The 16,070-nt window shown below is 44.3% G+C and overlaps 1 protein-coding gene across 4 annotated transcripts in view; it reads right to left on the bottom strand.

Moving 5' to 3' along the window:
* HDAC4 (histone deacetylase 4) overlaps positions 1–16,070 on the bottom strand; it is a 164,479-nt gene that overhangs the window by 22,696 nt on the left and 125,713 nt on the right. For all 4 annotated transcript variants that reach the window (XM_027698597.1, XM_027698596.1, XM_027698595.1 and 1 more), the window contains exons 14-16: positions 12,284–12,417; positions 8,274–8,394; positions 5,009–5,055 (exon numbers count right to left, since the gene is read on the bottom strand). In XM_027698597.1, the coding sequence (XP_027554398.1) occupies positions 5,009–5,055; positions 8,274–8,394; positions 12,284–12,417 (302 nt within the window). The remainder of the gene's footprint in view (positions 1–5,008; positions 5,056–8,273; positions 8,395–12,283; positions 12,418–16,070) is intronic.

A 16,070-nucleotide genomic window follows, 5' to 3' on the forward strand; every position in this document is an offset into this window, starting at 1 on the left:
GAGCACATCTAACCCATCTTTGGGCATATCTGACCCGTCTCTGAGCATATCTGACCCGTCTTTGAGCACACCTGACCCATCTTTGGGCATATCTGACCCATCTCTGAGCATATCTGACCCATCTTTGAGCAAACCTGACCCGTTTTTGAGCAAATCTGACCCACCTTTGAGCACACCTAACCCATTCTTGAGCATATCTAACCCATCTTTGGGCACATCTGATCCATTTTGGAGCAAATTTGATCCATTTTTCTTGGTCTTGCAAGGAAATGCTGCAGGACACCGTAGGTCAGAGCTTCCCCCTCTGCCTGGACACAGCACGTAGCAGGTTCCCTCTGTGGATGTAGATTTGCACAGGGCCATCTTCATTCCATTCCAGAGGAATGGAATACAAAAAAACCCCCAAATTCACGTGTCTTAAGGGACCAACAGACCCTTGGATCCCCTGAGATGGCTCTGGGTGCCAGTTTTCCCTATGAAGGAAACAGGAATCACCGGTGCCGAAGCCAAGCCAAGTTCAGGCCCTTGGATGCCTGGAGAAACCAGGTTGGTGGTGGCAGCACTCGGGAAGAATGAGGAGGGCAAGGCAGAGTGGATTTACAGTGATATTACTCAGGCAGAAAGAAATGGAGTACTTGGAAAAGAGTATTCCCACTGGGATTTAGAACCAATTCCAAGGAGTCTGCTCGCACTCAGCTTCCCAGCAGGAGAGGACTGGATCCAGAGGTATCTACCACCTCATCCTGCAAACATCTCCAAGGTAAGGATTTAACACCCAGCCACCCTCCTGGAATGGATGTCTGAGGTGACTCCAAGGCAGCACTTCATCCTGGGAGTGCTGGAATGGTCCCTCCAAAGCCCTCGGTGCTCTTGCCATGCTGGAAAATGTTACTCATGTTGCCCTGAGCTGGACTGTTGTGCAGCTCCAAAGCTGCTGCTGTTTGGTGCCCAGGCTGCTGTTGACTCCTCCACCATTCCTGAATCCTGAAGTTCATTACAGGGAAGAGGCTGTTTGGCTTTCCCTGCCCGGGAGCTCTTTGATGTCGCTGCCATCACAGGAGTTGTTGGGCCAGCACATCAAGTTTTGCCATCTGGAAGGACTTTAGGGAGAGAGGAAGCACATTGCTTGCCTTTTTTTTGATCCAATAGGGTGTATTTCTCTTTTTTCCTCTGGATCTGGAGGACACAATTGTGTCAGAGACACCGACTCTCCCACATGGGCCGCGGTGGGATGAGGAGCCCTTGTGCTGCTCATCTTGAGGAAAAGTTAATGCCTTGATCATTCTAATGAAGAACTTACTAGGAGAACCCCCAGAGAGGGCTCCTAGAGGTGGGGAGGGGGAACTCAGCTCCTGGAATCTGCTGCAGGCTCGTCCCCTTCACATCTACTGTTACGTGAGGAGGGGATGCACAAGAGGAAAGTCAATGGCTTGATCCATTCTCTGTTCTGTAAGGAATGTCTAAGATGTTTCAGGGTGAAATCTCCCTTCCTCATAATAAAAATTACAGTTTCCTTATAGGAACTCCCTCCCTTTAAGAAAAGCTCTGGGTTTTATTAATATCCATGATGAGGCTCCAACTCACACAGTGAACTCTACTGAAGTGCAGCTATTTCAGAATTAAATGAGCACCTTACAAAAGGTTTCATTATTCTACTATTTTCTTTAGCTGAAGAGCTACACAGGGAAAAAATGAAGTGCAGGGATAGGTTGTGCCACAGCTCCAGACCCTGCAAAGTGAAGCAGTTCTGCTCTTCCCTTATGGAGCTGAGGCGACAGCAGCACCCAGCTGTGTCTCCTCTGACTTGCTAATTAGTTTCTCCTCATTTCCATTCCATGGAAGTCCCTTTTGAGGTCTCTGCTCTGCAATAACTACTTTGTTTGCACAGGTAAAGATTCTGACACACTTTAATCGAGGCTAATCAAAAATAGAGTCACACGTTCTGGAGGAGAACAACAACATGAAGAACACCCTTTAAAGAACTGCATCTTCAGATGCTTTTAGAAAATGTGCAGAAAAATACTACACAGAAAGGAAACACATTTATTAGCTAACCTAAGATCAAGCCTTTGGATGTTTGGGAGAATCTGGATGGGAATGATGCTGCAGATTTTCAAAGCTTAAACTCCTTTCTCCAAAATCTTCTTGTAATTAGCCCGGATTAGGTAACGCCGTGGTGCAGCTCAGCCAGACACAGAGAGGAGAAGTGAAGCTGAGCAAAACCACCCCGTGCTGCACTTGCAGATGCTGTTGAAGATCAGCAGAAATAAATCACTGCTGCTTCAATCAGAGCCCACACCTGTTGCTGCAAGTGCTGCTGTGCTTTCTTCCTTCCCTGCCAAGGCTGCGGGTGGAGGAGCTCTGTCGGTGTCAGCCACAGCCATGGGAAGGTTTCTTGGGACAAACCAAGGAGGAAAAAAGAGTTTCCAAGCACCTGAGATCAAACTGGCCCTTGTTCTCATTGATTTCAAGACATCGAGACTTAGTTTTCAAAGAGAGAGATCAAAAGGTGTGATGAGATGAAGAGATTTGCTCTAAACTTTTTCTGCTGCTTCACTTCAAGAGCTCAAGGAGAGCTTGGACAACGCTCCAGGCACAGGGTGGGATTGTTGGGGTGTCCTGGGCAGGGCCAGGAGTTGGACTGGGTGGTCCTGATGGGTCCTTTCCACCTCAGGATATTCTGTGATTCGCTCCCTTGAATGTCCTTTGTCTTGCTCACTGCTGAGAACTCCTGGCTGCCCAAGCACCAGGATTCATCCTCCATCCCGGAGCAAAACAGCTCTTCATGGGGTTCCCCCACCTTAAGTGCCTCACATCACCTTTCAGACCCATCCATTTTCTTTTCATCTACACAACATCTCCTAGAGAAGAGAACTGCTCGAAGAAAAACCTCCTGGTTTCCAGCTTTCCAGCCCATTATTCCACGTGACACCCTCGGCTCCTGAATTACGAGCAACAGGAATCACCTGCTCCAGTACAAATCCAAAAGAGGACCTGTCCCACCTTATTCTACTTTTTCCTTTCTTTCCTTTTGACTTTATGGTATTACATCCTCCTGGGAAGTATTTGGCAAACCAGGATGCAGCTCTCCAGGGAAAATGCCCTTTCCAAAGCCAGCTGGAAAGCTCTAGGGAGCTGAATGCAGGGCCTGGTGAAGTGTCCCTTTGTCACTTAGAGATAAACACAGCCTAAATCAGAGAACTGAAATCTAAGCTGAAATGAACCCCTTCTCCTTCAAGCTCAGGCCACAAACCACTGAGAGCCAAGATGATTTCTCTGACCATCACATGTGCCTGATGTTCCTTCACCATCAGGAAAAGCAGGAATGCTGGGGGTGTCCGGCCTGGAGAAGAGAAGGCTCCAGGGAGAGCTGAGAGCCCCTTCCAGGGCCTAAAGGGGCTCCAAGAGAGCTGGAGAGGGACTGGGGACAAGGGATGGAGAGACAGGACAAGGGGGAATGGCTTCCCACTGCCAGAGGGTTAGATGGGATATCGGGAAGGAATTCCTCCCTGCGAGGGTAGCGAGGCTCTGGCACAGGCTTTTCTGTTAAAACTGCTACAATATTATAAAAAAATCAGTAAATAATTAATATTTAAGGGGCTGTGGAGACAACCAAGCAGCAAGTGAACTGCAAGCCCTCTCTCCAGTGGGAGTACACCAACAATCCCAGCTCCATGGCGTTTCCTGCCCTGCTTTAGGGTTTAATGCCAGACTTGAGGGCCCGTGCTGGGCCCAGGCCCTGCCTCCCCTCGTTACCATTCAGCCTTCATTTGCAAATGATAATTTTATATTTTACTTTTTTTTTTTTTTTTTTCTTTGAATGGCATGCCTGACTGCAGGGCAGAGTAAATCCAAGCCTTTAAAGCTCCAGCCAAAAATTTGCCATGAATTAGGAGGCTGCAGCATATTTACAATACAAAATAAAATCTCTCCACGAGTGGCGGGATGAAGGAACGACGATTATTCTCCTCTTTTTTTTGACGGGATAATTTTCAAAGCAGCGATTTTGCAAAGGCTCAGGAAGAAAACAATTTTGTTTCATTTCCATAACAGAATCCAGACCTTGAAAACTCAACCTCACGAGCTACAATTATGCAGCAGAACTACCGCTGTGAATTTTCAAACACAATGCCTTTTATTGTCTCTTCTCATTCTTTTCCCTTCCTGTTCTCCACGATTTTCTGTCCTGTCACCCTCCACAGAAACTCTGGAGCAGAAAGTCTGACTTGAAAGGGAAACTTTTAAGTTTTCAGGCTTCAAAGGAAAACGAGAAAACCTTCAAAACAAGGTATTTAGGGTTTGGGGGTTTTTTGGCTTTATGGGAACAAACAACAACAAAAAGTCTTATTATATGGAAATCTGGCAGCTGAAAAGTCATGTTCAGCTTTTCCAGGAGGGATGGAGGGGTGTTTTAAGTCACCTCCTTCAGAATCCACGTGGATTTTTCTGGAGCTGGAGGATAAAAGATGCCAAATGCTGAAGACAAATCCCTTGTGCTGCACAACCTGTGGGACATTTCAATTCAAGGACAAACTTACTGTTTACAGGAACTTCCCTAATACTGTCCTTGGATAATCACTGTTTTATTACCCCCCTTTTCCACCTGCTGTGGAGACAGCTCTGAAGTCCAAGGACTGAAGATGAAACACCTACACAGCACAAACACATCTTGCTTTCCATGGAAAAGGCATTTTTGGATGCAAGGGGTGCAACCCCGAAGCCATTAAAACATCCCTGCCTGGGAAATGAGTTTTTTCCTCCTAAAAGCCAGAGCCCAAACAAGCCTCTGAATGTCCCACACACTTGGACTCTCCAAAATAGCTGAAAAACCTTCCTGCTGCTTTTGAAGAAAGGCACGTGAGGCTGAGCAGCCCCACAGCCCCTGTTTATGGGCAGCATCTGGTCGCAATTACCCACTTGCTGGAATGCAAAGCAACAATTTTGTTGGTGCTGAGGGCACTGGGAGAACAAACAGGACATTATTTACACATTAAAGAGAGTCACTCACCCCGACACCACCGCAAGGCAGCCTGACAAACATCGACGTTAGAGAACCTGCAGGGACACAAAAAAAAGGGACCCTGTGAGGCCAAAAGGCAAAGTTCACCAGATTTGGGGCCAGTTTGATGGCAAACACAGCAACACAGACTGGGTTGGGGGGGGTTCTTTAATTTTACAGCACATACACACACACAATGCACTTGGGCTCGTTCAAAAGCCTCCCCAAAAGAAAAGGCTCCTATAAATCACTCGTTTTTATGCAAGGTTTGGGTGCTGTCTGACATTTCCAGCAGTGCCACTGACTGCAAACGACTGAGATGCCACCAACAATCTGCTGGGATGAACACTTTGACCCCTTTCAACTGGAGGAGGACAGGAAATCATAAAAACACCCCAATTATCACCCATCTGCAGTTACTACACAGCTTTGGAGAGCAGGGGCTTCACAAAAGAGGAAGACAAAAAACCAAACCAGTGGCAAGCAAAGAAAAAACATGTGTTTTGTCTGGAAGAGCAAAAGCAACAGGAAGAACTGGAGAAAAATGGAGAAGAGCATCTGCAGGGCTAATTTTGGATCTGTAAGAAATGTAACATCACTTTCTGGGCTTGTGTGTGAGCAAATGATCCTCCTGACAGGGCTTGGAGCAACCTGGGCTAGTGGAAGGTGTCCCTGCCCATGGCAGGGGGTAGAACTGGATGAGCTTTAAGGTCCCTTCCAAGCCAAACCAGTCTGACTGAAAGAGGAGTTAATGCATCTGGATTAAGCTGAGCTCCAAGGGAGATGCACTCTTTGATTAGATCCACGTGGAAGTTCTTAGATCATCCTGCCTCGGACCTTCTGCCACATCTTTCACTGCTAATCCACCCATTATTTTGATATTTATCTTCTTGACAACAGTTTCTGATTGCTCCCCACAAATTAAAACCAGCTTTGTTTGCCTAAGTTTCAACTTGTCCAGCAGGTTGCAAGTCCTTCCACTGTCAAAGGAGAGACGGATTCATATTTTGTGTCCTTGACTGTGAGGGGAAAATGGTTTTTAACTGGAATGGAGTAGGTTAGGTGGGATATTAGGATTAAATCCTTCCCTGGGAGGGTGGGGAGGCCCTGGCACAGGTTGCCCAGAGAAGCTGGGAGTGTCCAAGGCCAGGTTGAATGGGGCTTGGAGCAACCTGGGCTAGTGGAAGGTGTCCCTGCCCGTGGCAGGGAGTGGAATAAGATGCTCTTTAAGGTCCCTCCAACCCAAACCATCCTGGGAATCTCTGATTCCATGAAGGCACTTCCCCCTTATCATTTGCAGAAGCTTAACAAGAACCATCCTGTGTTTCCATCCCCCAGCTTCCCAAGCTCCTCCCTTTTAGGCTGAGGTTTCTGGTGCTTTTTTCTTCCTCCCAGACATATCAAAGGCACAGAGTTTACAGAGTCATCCCACAGGTGCCAAGACACTGAGCTCTAACAGACTCCATTTGCACACTGAAGCCTCACACAGAGCTTTGCTCTCAGCCTTCAAACCTGCCCTAACCTACCTTCCAACAGGTTTAAAAGAACCCCCACAGAGCTGGTTTGGACACTTAAAAGCCTTTTAAACTCTCAGCAGGAGAGGATGGCTGAGGGAGGGGCTGTTACAGAGTGTTCACCTCCCAGGTTCCCTGTTATCCCTGCAGAATCCAACAAGGAGAGAAGGAAGATGGTCATGCAAGCTGGCAGCCAGTCCCACTGCCAGCAGCTCAAGGCTAAAATGGTGCCAAGTGGGTTTAGGAAACCAGGTTTAAGCTCAGCTAAGAGCTACTGGACAGTCCTTCCTACTGGAGATCCTTGGGGATCTTCCTCAGGTCTTTGACAACTCTGCTTTGCACCCAAAGTGACAACATTTTGTTCTGGAATGCCCTCAGGTGTTCAAATTATTTCCCTTTGCTACAGGAATAAATTTGATTTCCACAGACATTTTAAAATGAGGGGTTAAAGCCACGGAGGACACAGAGCAGAACTACAGGAGGACTCCCAGGCAGAGCAAGAGTTGCTCCTCTCTTGGGCTCTCTAAGGAATGATTCAGCAAGTGGGGGTGTCCCAACACTATCCAAATAAACTGTGGAACCAATGATCCAGACTGTGCAAAGAGTCACAGAGTGAAAAAGTATCTCAAGAGGATCTTCCTGGACCTACCAAGGCAAGACTTACACACCGTTCCTGTGGACTGATGGTTTTCCACTCCCAAGGATATGACATCAGAAATTCTTCAAAGGTTACACACTAACTGAGCCATCCTTCAGCTGGAGGGGTCTACTTTTGGGTTCTCTGGGTTTAAAGAGGTGGGAAGTGAGCTATAAAGACAGTGCTAATTGCCTGTTTAATCAACTGGTTAATGGTTTCCCTCTTTGGGGATCTCATGGACACACTGAGCACACGGCAAAATCTCTCCAGCTCCTTTGCTGTGACATCATGCAGGTCATGGAGTTAATCCTCTATTTATATCATCCAAAGCCAGGCTAATCCCAAAATAAACTTTCTCAACGTCAAGGTCCAAGAAATGTGGGGGTTTTTTTGCTGATTCCCACGTGAGAAGTTCCCAAAATGCCCCTCCAGCCTCTCACCTGCAAACAGGGGCTGCAGACAGGCCCCAGGTAAAGGGAGGGGATGGTGTCTACAGGGAGCTGAGGTGCTAAAATCCACGTGGTTTGGTGCTTGGGGGGCTTGGTATCTCAACATCCATCCCTTAGGATTTTTGCTGAGGAAAAAAAAAATCTATATTTTCCACCAGCTGAGGCTCTGTTTCAGGAAGATCCAGACTCCAGAGAAAGGGATAAACAATCTTAGTCCAAATTAAACAAATCTAAGACTAAGAGGCCCCTGCATCTCTCTTGCAGATTATCCACACAAACCTCACAGCTATTTGTTGATGCCTGTGCAGCTGGTTGGGGCTGCAGATCCACATCCTTAGGAGGGTATTCCAGTTCCTCCCTAGCCATAGATAACTTCCTAACACACAGGATAAAACAAACTGTCTGAATTATCTTCCCTCCTCAGGGAAACCTCCTTTCAAGTTCTGAAGACGCCAAAGAAAGGAAGTTTTAGCTATTTAGGATTTAGGGATCTACCTGAAAAGAGGGAGGTGTACCCAGTACCTGGAGGTGGGAACAATCCTCTTGGAAACTGCACAGGGCTAAGGATGGAGGGAGCCCCAACATCCCACCCTTTGTGTTGCTAAATCAAGGAGGAGGATTGCAGTGTGAGTGCCAGGGGTCAGGAAGGGGAATTTTCCCCCAGGGAATGATACCTAGAAGCTTCTTGCTGTCCAGCTTCTGCCTGTTCAGAGGGTTTGTGCCGTAGAGCAGCGTGTGGGCTTCCGAGTGAACCGTCTGCAGCTCTTCCAGAGTCGCTTTCCTTCCACGGATGCACTGCAAGAGCAAAGGAAAGGGTGAGGAAATCACCGAGGAGCTGCTTAACTCTCACTGAAGTGCTTTTCTTTTTCCTTAGCAAACCATAAAGACAGAGAGCAAAACACCCACATTTCCGGGTTCTTACCCACAACAATTCAGATTTTGGTTTAATCTCTTACTCAAAACACCAGCTGGACATGCAAAGTCATTTTTACATTTATTTCTGTTTTTAAATGCACATTTGCTAAATAACAAAGGTATTGCTTGACTAATGAATATTCAGGATTTATAAGCCACTAGAAAATGATTCTCTGGTGAAAATGTCCCTCCAAACCACTCTCCAGCATCTCCACCACGATTATTAACCTAAAAGTTTCTGCCAGACACGATTTCCAAAGTGAACTGTGGAGCAGTGAAGGGTCAGTTCCAACTTTTCTGCTCTAAAACTCCTGCTGGAAATCCCTGCAGGTTCAATCTGTTGCAAGCTGCTTTCTCACAGGAGGGTGAAGGCTGGGCTGGAGGCACCGGAGCAAATCGACTCATCCCTCAGGTGAAACCCAGAATGAGATGAGCTTTAAGGTCCCTTCCAAGCCAAATCATTCTGGGATTCCGGGATATTTCTGATTTGTGCCCCTTCTGGATCACTTCCATTGACTCTGAGAGAGATCACAGAACATCCTGAGTTGGAAGGGACTCACAAGGGTCATCGAGTCCAGAAACAGTGGCAGGATCTCAGCCCTTGGCAGAGTGTTTAGGAGCCTCTCAGCTGCCTCATGGGAACAGGTTTTCCCTTAGTCTGTGCATCTGGAATTTCAAAGCCAACATTTGTTTGTGTGACTGACATAAATATTCATCTGTGAGACCTTTGGCTTGGGGCAGGTGTGGGACAGAAACACCACGGGGACATTCCAGGGGACAGGCACCGAGAACTGCTGGACGAGAGAGCAGAGTGGGGGTTTAGTTGTGTGGGGAATGAACTGTAAAACTCCTGGAAGAGGACAGGAATCCAGTGGAGTCTTGTTTGATCCTCCACAGTGTGTAAATCATTAGTCACTATGCAGGCTCCTGTGTTTTTAATCTGTGTTGAGCAACTCCTGGCAACCAACAGCATCCAACTACCCCCCTGACCACAGCAAAGGGCAGTTCAGGAAGGAAGGGGAAATGTCAGGATGGGGAAATATCAAAGTTCCAGCTGTCCTTTTACAAATATGAGACATAAGAAATGGATTGAACTACAAAATCATGGAATCCCAGAGTGGCTGGCCTTGGAAGGGACCTTAAAATTCATCTTGTTCCATCACTCAGGCAAGGACACCTCCCACCAGACCAAGTTGCTCCAAGCCCTGTCCAACCTCACCTGTTTTTTTTTATTTGAGGGAAGTGTGGATGTAGGAAGGAGTTGGAGAAACAGGGAAAGGCTGTGCCCATCAAGCCCAAGAGAAAAGTCAAGATAAAGAAGGAAACTTTCGGACAGGTGTGGGCAGGAGATGATGGGGATAAAGCAAAGGTAACCAGAGAGACAAGGAAATCCAACCTGAAATGTCAGGGCAGACCCTGGAGAAAACCAGCAGGGAATTAAGGCAGAAGCCTCATTATCAGGTATTTATCAGTTTTGGGAAAAGGAAGAGTCTAAACTTTCAGAAGAGTCTGAAAGGATGAGGCTGAACATCAGCAATGGTCAGAAGGGAAACACAGCTGGAAAGCAGAGTGAACATCAACAGCAGCTCCTGGAGCAACCAAAAGTACCGAATTAAGCAGGAAAATCAAGGGAAAAAAATCTTCCTGAAGGAAATTAACAGGAAATGAAGGACAATAACAGATTGTACAGTGAGGAATTTGCACATCAGGGAATATTTAACACCCAATTAAGTGACCAGCACTGCACAACGAGCTCCTGGAGCAGGACAGCACTGGGCACTTGGCTTCGCAGGTTCTTAGTTCCCAAATAATCCCAGAATTCAGTGAAACGGGCATCCAGGGACAGAAGCAGTTTGGAAGGGGGTTAAGGCAGGGAATGTAGGCAATGGCAATGCTGCCACCGCGTGGAAGGTTCGGGAATGCTCCTGCAGGGGCTGCCACAGCTCTTTATCCCGGGGGATCCGGTCCCTCAGAGGTTTAAGGACTGATGAACACACATGTAGAGCCCTGTTTATCATCACTGTTATTTCTAACTAACAGCTATGAATCGACCTTAATTACAAAACTAATACTAATAATAGTAGCATATAATTTAATAATAAAAGGATAAAATTTAATAACAATATTGATATATTTATTTTTATATATATTTATATAGAGATATATTTCTATATTTCATATAGAATATATATCTTATATATTATATGATATATTATATTTATAACATACACTATACATCATATATTTTATATATAATATCTAATATAGTAATATAATTAATTAAAAATAATTAAGACTATTAATATAATTCTATAATACATAGTACAATGTATTATATAGCATATCATATGGTAATATAATATAATAATAATAAAAGTAATATATTTATATATTATATTTAATATAAAATATATATCCTATACATTATATTAAATATTATATTTCTACTACATACGGTACAGAATAGATTTAAATATCACATATAATATAGTAATTTAATAAATATTTATGAATAGTAATTAATAATAATAGCAATACAATTAATATGCTATATATTATTGGCATCTATTAATATAATTATATAATAGTAATATATTAATAATAACATATAATATAATTTAAAAGTAAAAGCATATAATAATAATAACATTGATATATTTATATCATCAATTCTTCTGTGTGAGGGTGGTGAGACACCAGAATGGATTTTTAATATACAATATATATTCTATATATTATATTATATATTATATTTATAACATACACTACACATCATGTATTTTATATATCGTATATAATATAGTAATATAATATTAATTAATAATAACTAGAATATTAATATAATTATATAATACACTGTACAATGCATTATATAGCATATCATATGGTAATATAATTTAAAAATGATAAAAGTAATATATTCATATATTATATTTAATATAAATATATATCCTATACATTATATTAAATATAATATTTCTACTATATATGGTACAGAATAGATTTAAATATCACATATAATATAGTAATTTAATAAATATTTATGAATAGTAATTAATAATAATAGCAATATAATTAATATCCTATATATTATTAGCATATATTAATATAATTATATAATAGTGATATATTAATAATAACATATAATATAATTTAAAAGTAAAAGTATATAATATTAATAACATTGATATATTTATATCATCAATTCTTCTGTGTGAGAGTGGTGAGGCACCAGAATGGATTTTTAATATACAATATATATTCTATATATTATATTATATATTATATTTATAACATACACTACACATCATGTATTTTATATATTGTATATAATATAGTAATATAATATTAACTAATAATAACTAGAATATTAATATAATTATATAATACACTGTACAATGCATTATATAGCACATAATATGGTAATATAATTTAATAACAAATGTAAAATATTTATACATTATATATCATATACAATATATATGCTATACATTATATTACATGTTATATTTAGAATATACACTGTATATATTTTAAATATCACATATAATATAGTAATATAATGAATATTAATGAATAGTAATTAATAATATCAACAATATAAATACAATTAACGCATATATCAATTAATAGTAATTAGTAATATCAATATAATTAATAAGCTATATATTATATAGCATATAATATATTAATATAATTACATAATGACAATATAATAACAAGAACAACCACCCCCCCCTTTTGCTGTGTTTTCCCGTGTTTTTCCTACCTCACACTTGCCCCGCAGCCCCGTCTCCTGGAGCCTGGACCAGATGCTCTGGATCCTCCCCGCGTGCTCCGGGTGGCTGTTGGTGTTTCCACAGGTACACTGGTGCTTCAGCATCAAGGTGTCATACACGAGGCCTGGGACAGAGGGTCCAAAATTGCTCTCAGTTAAAAAAAACCCACCCAGATTTGCCAGGTTTACAGGGGGAAAGAAGCACAGTTTGTACTTTCTATTCAACGCAACAGCTCTGGAGCAAATCTGGGAGCTCCAAGAAGGGAAAATCCAAGGTGCTGCTTTGAGACAGCACCAAACCTGGAACCCTCTGGAAACCCTCAGTGGCTGTGGCAAAGAAACCAGCACCAACACCTGATGGTGTGACAATGACACCCCAAAGCATCACTCCCTTGCCAGCGAAGAAACCGTATTTGAGAAGAGGAGGGACTCTCCCACTTGCTGCTCAAATGATTCCAGGGCTTGGGATTGAAAAGCAGAAGGAATAAGTCGTTGGCAGGCCCATGTTTCATAAAACAGCTCGTGCTGAAGTCGCTGCATCCCCGTTATTTGACAACATGCTAATTAAGGCTATTAGCACCCACTTGGGCATCGTTATTCAGCACGAGATTAAGGATTTAGCAGTGTTGTTTCATCTCAGTGCGGGAGTCAGGCAGCTAAATCCCCTCTCGTTCCCAAGGATTTATGGCATGACAACTTTGATTCATGCTCCACGGTTGCCTGGGTCTGTTTTTGGAAGGAGAGTTGAGATTCCAAAGCCAATGTTCTGCTGGAGGAAAGCAGCAGGTCCTCCCCAGCCACGTCCCAGGGACAAATGACCTGTAATTTTTTCACTCAAGCAAAAGACACACAGTCAAATGTTCAAATCTACCCTTCCCTTCAGCCAGAAGCTCCAGAAACAGAATAAAAGGGGTTGGTTTGGGTTTTTTTCCTCAAAGAATAAGGTTTCTTGCAAGAAATATCTGTCTGAAAGTACAGTATGAAGTTGATCCAAGGGCTGGAGCCCCTCTGCTCTGGAGCAGGGTTGGGAGAGGGGGTTCCCCTGGAGAAGGGAAGGGTCCAGGGAGACCTGAGAGCCCCTTCCAGGGCCTAAAGGGGCTCCAGGAGAGCTGGAGAGGGACTGGGGACAAGGGATGGAGGGACAGGACAAGGGGGAATGGCTTCCCACTGCCAGAGGGCAGGGTTAGATGGGATATTGGGAAGGAACCTTCCCTGTGAGGGTAGTGAGGCACTGGAATGGATTTTTCCAGAGAAAGTGTGGCTGCCCCATCCCTGGAAGTTTTCCAGGTCAGCTTGAAGCAACCTGGGCTAGTGGAAGGTGTCCCTGCCCATGGCAGGGAGTAAAAACCAGATGGGCTCTCAGGTCCCTTCCCACCCAAGGTTTTCTATGATTTCTGTGAAATCAAGTCTTGAGAATCCAAAGCCTCTAAAGGCAGGAGCTGGTCCCAGATGCAGGTGTTCCAGGCTGTGCTTTGGCTGGTATCCCTCCTTGGAAATCCCAGATGAGCACACCTACACTGGCTTCCCCATTCCCAGTTCAAGTCTGGAGAAACAACCCAATTGGCAAGAGCAGGGAGTTCAAAGGGGCTTTTGAGGAACCCGACCCTGGGAACAACCCCAGACACCCAGCCCGGAGCTGAGGGCCCTGCTCCTGCACGTTCCCAACGCTCCTGCACATTGCCAGGCTTGGCTCCAGCTGCAGTCCCACCTCCTGACTGAGTGTGGGCATGTTCTGCCACTGCAAAAATGTGGCTTCTCCCCCTGAGCAAAGCCTGGCACTCTCAGGTATCCAGCCTCAGGGCAGGGGCCTGGCAGCTCCTCGCTTTGCTGGAGGTGAGGGAGGGCAAAGGGAAAAAAACAGCCCACAAAACCCAACCCATGTTCGGTTCCAGGGAGAGAACAGAGCCCTGGGGAGTTGGCTGGCTCTGGGTCAGCCAAAGGTCGCTTAAGAAAGAAGGGCTTGCTGCAAAGATCTTGTGAGGTCTCCCATGTTTGATCCACAGCATCAAACATCACAGCCAGCTGCTGGGCCAAGGCAAGTCCTGAATTCACCTGAGGAGAAGCTTTCACCCCAGTCTGAGTTTATTTAAACCAGTGCAAGGTCTTAAACTAAAAGAGATTTTTAGATGGGATATTGGGAAGGAATTCTTGGTTGTGAGGGTGGTGAGGCCCTGGCACAGGTTGCCCAGAGAAGCTGTGGCTGCCCCTGGATCCCTGGAAGTGTCCAAGGCCAGGTTGGACGGGGCTTGGAGCAACCTGGGCTAGTGGAAGGTGTCCCTGCCCATGGCAGGGGGTGGGATGGGATGAGCTTTGAGGTCCCTCCCAACCCAAACCATTCTGGGATTCTATCCCACCACAAACCTGGCCTTTACAGAACCTGGTTGATCAACAGTTTCTCCTTTCCCAAGGGTTCCAGGACAACAGCAGTGTCTCAGGGAAGCTCTTCCATGCTCTAATCACACGTCACTCATCATTCCTCTTTCCTAGAAACCAACCCACTGGAAAGACAGGAGCTGTTCCCAGTTCCTTCCTGTGGTTGGGGACACTCAGCTGAACACACACACACACACACACACACACAGGGAATCTTGGCAATTTAAGCTTAAAATACAAAACTCCATTGGCCGTTACAAGTTAAATTAAGTGGTGCTGGAAGCAAGGCTCTGTTCAGACACAAGAACAATCATTTTTAAAGGTCAGCACTAAAGCAAAACCAACTGGCTTTTCTTGGCAGAACAAACACACGATTTGAGGTTCAGATAATTATATTGCTCTGCACAGGAGAGAATAAATGCCTCCATTAGAAAGGAAAAACCCTTTAATGCAGAACATCAGAATAATTTGTGGGCCCATTTTTACAGGAGATCAGAGACTGGATAATTGGAGCTATGCAAATTAATGGCCCAACCTGAGGATCCTTATTCAAGTGTGTAGAACAGGGCAGGCACAAGGATTCATTAAAGTCACGGGGCTGCTTGATCTGGAGAGGGCAAGTTCAAGGACTGGCTTTCTGGGAGGAAGGAAAATTAAATGTCATGCTCTGGGACATCAAACTGATTGCTCAGAGGAGTCAGGAAGGGCACAGCTTTCACTTTGATGTGGAGTAATGGACATCATGTTTGAGAGCTGTATTAGGGGTTCTTTCCCCTGTACCTTTGAAGTCTCAGGTGTTGTCACTGAGAGAGACAGGAAAATAAAATATCCCAACCCCCCCGAATTTCCAGCTGTCTGCAGTGACTCTGTTCAGACAAAACCTTAGATTACTGTATTATTTCTATATAATATCCCAAACATTAAGGGGATGAACAATTCCTTTGCCTGTTGGACAGTAATTGACCTCTTAAGAGCCACAGTGGTGTGCAGAGTGATGCTGGTTGGCTTACTTAGGGCCATTAATGAGGTTTGGTTCTTCCAGCCCTCTCCCCACACGATCACACCAATGCCAGCCCTCATTCCTCTGCAATCCAAAGCGCATAAGCCCGTTAGGATCAGTCTCCAAAGCAGCCACTTATCAACCAGATGGATTTTCCTAGGGAAAAAGCAGCCTGATGCGCTTGAGCACTTTGAAAAATACCCAAGACTTTAATTTCCTGCCTTTCAAAGAGTGGTTCAATCCCAGTGATTAAGCTTTAGCAGCCACCTCCAAACCCACGATCTCCGACACGCCGTGCACAACTCCAGGAAAACATGAGGCACTTTCACTCACACACGTCCTCAGCAGCTGAGATTCCTTTCCTTTCCTTTTTCCTTTCCTTTTTCCTTTCCTTTTTCCTTTCCT

Source organism: Neopelma chrysocephalum, unplaced genomic scaffold (genome assembly GCF_003984885.1).
Source record: "Neopelma chrysocephalum unplaced genomic scaffold, ASM398488v2 Primary Assembly neopelma1_130, whole genome shotgun sequence".
Lineage (NCBI taxonomy): Eukaryota > Metazoa > Chordata > Aves > Passeriformes > Pipridae > Neopelma > Neopelma chrysocephalum.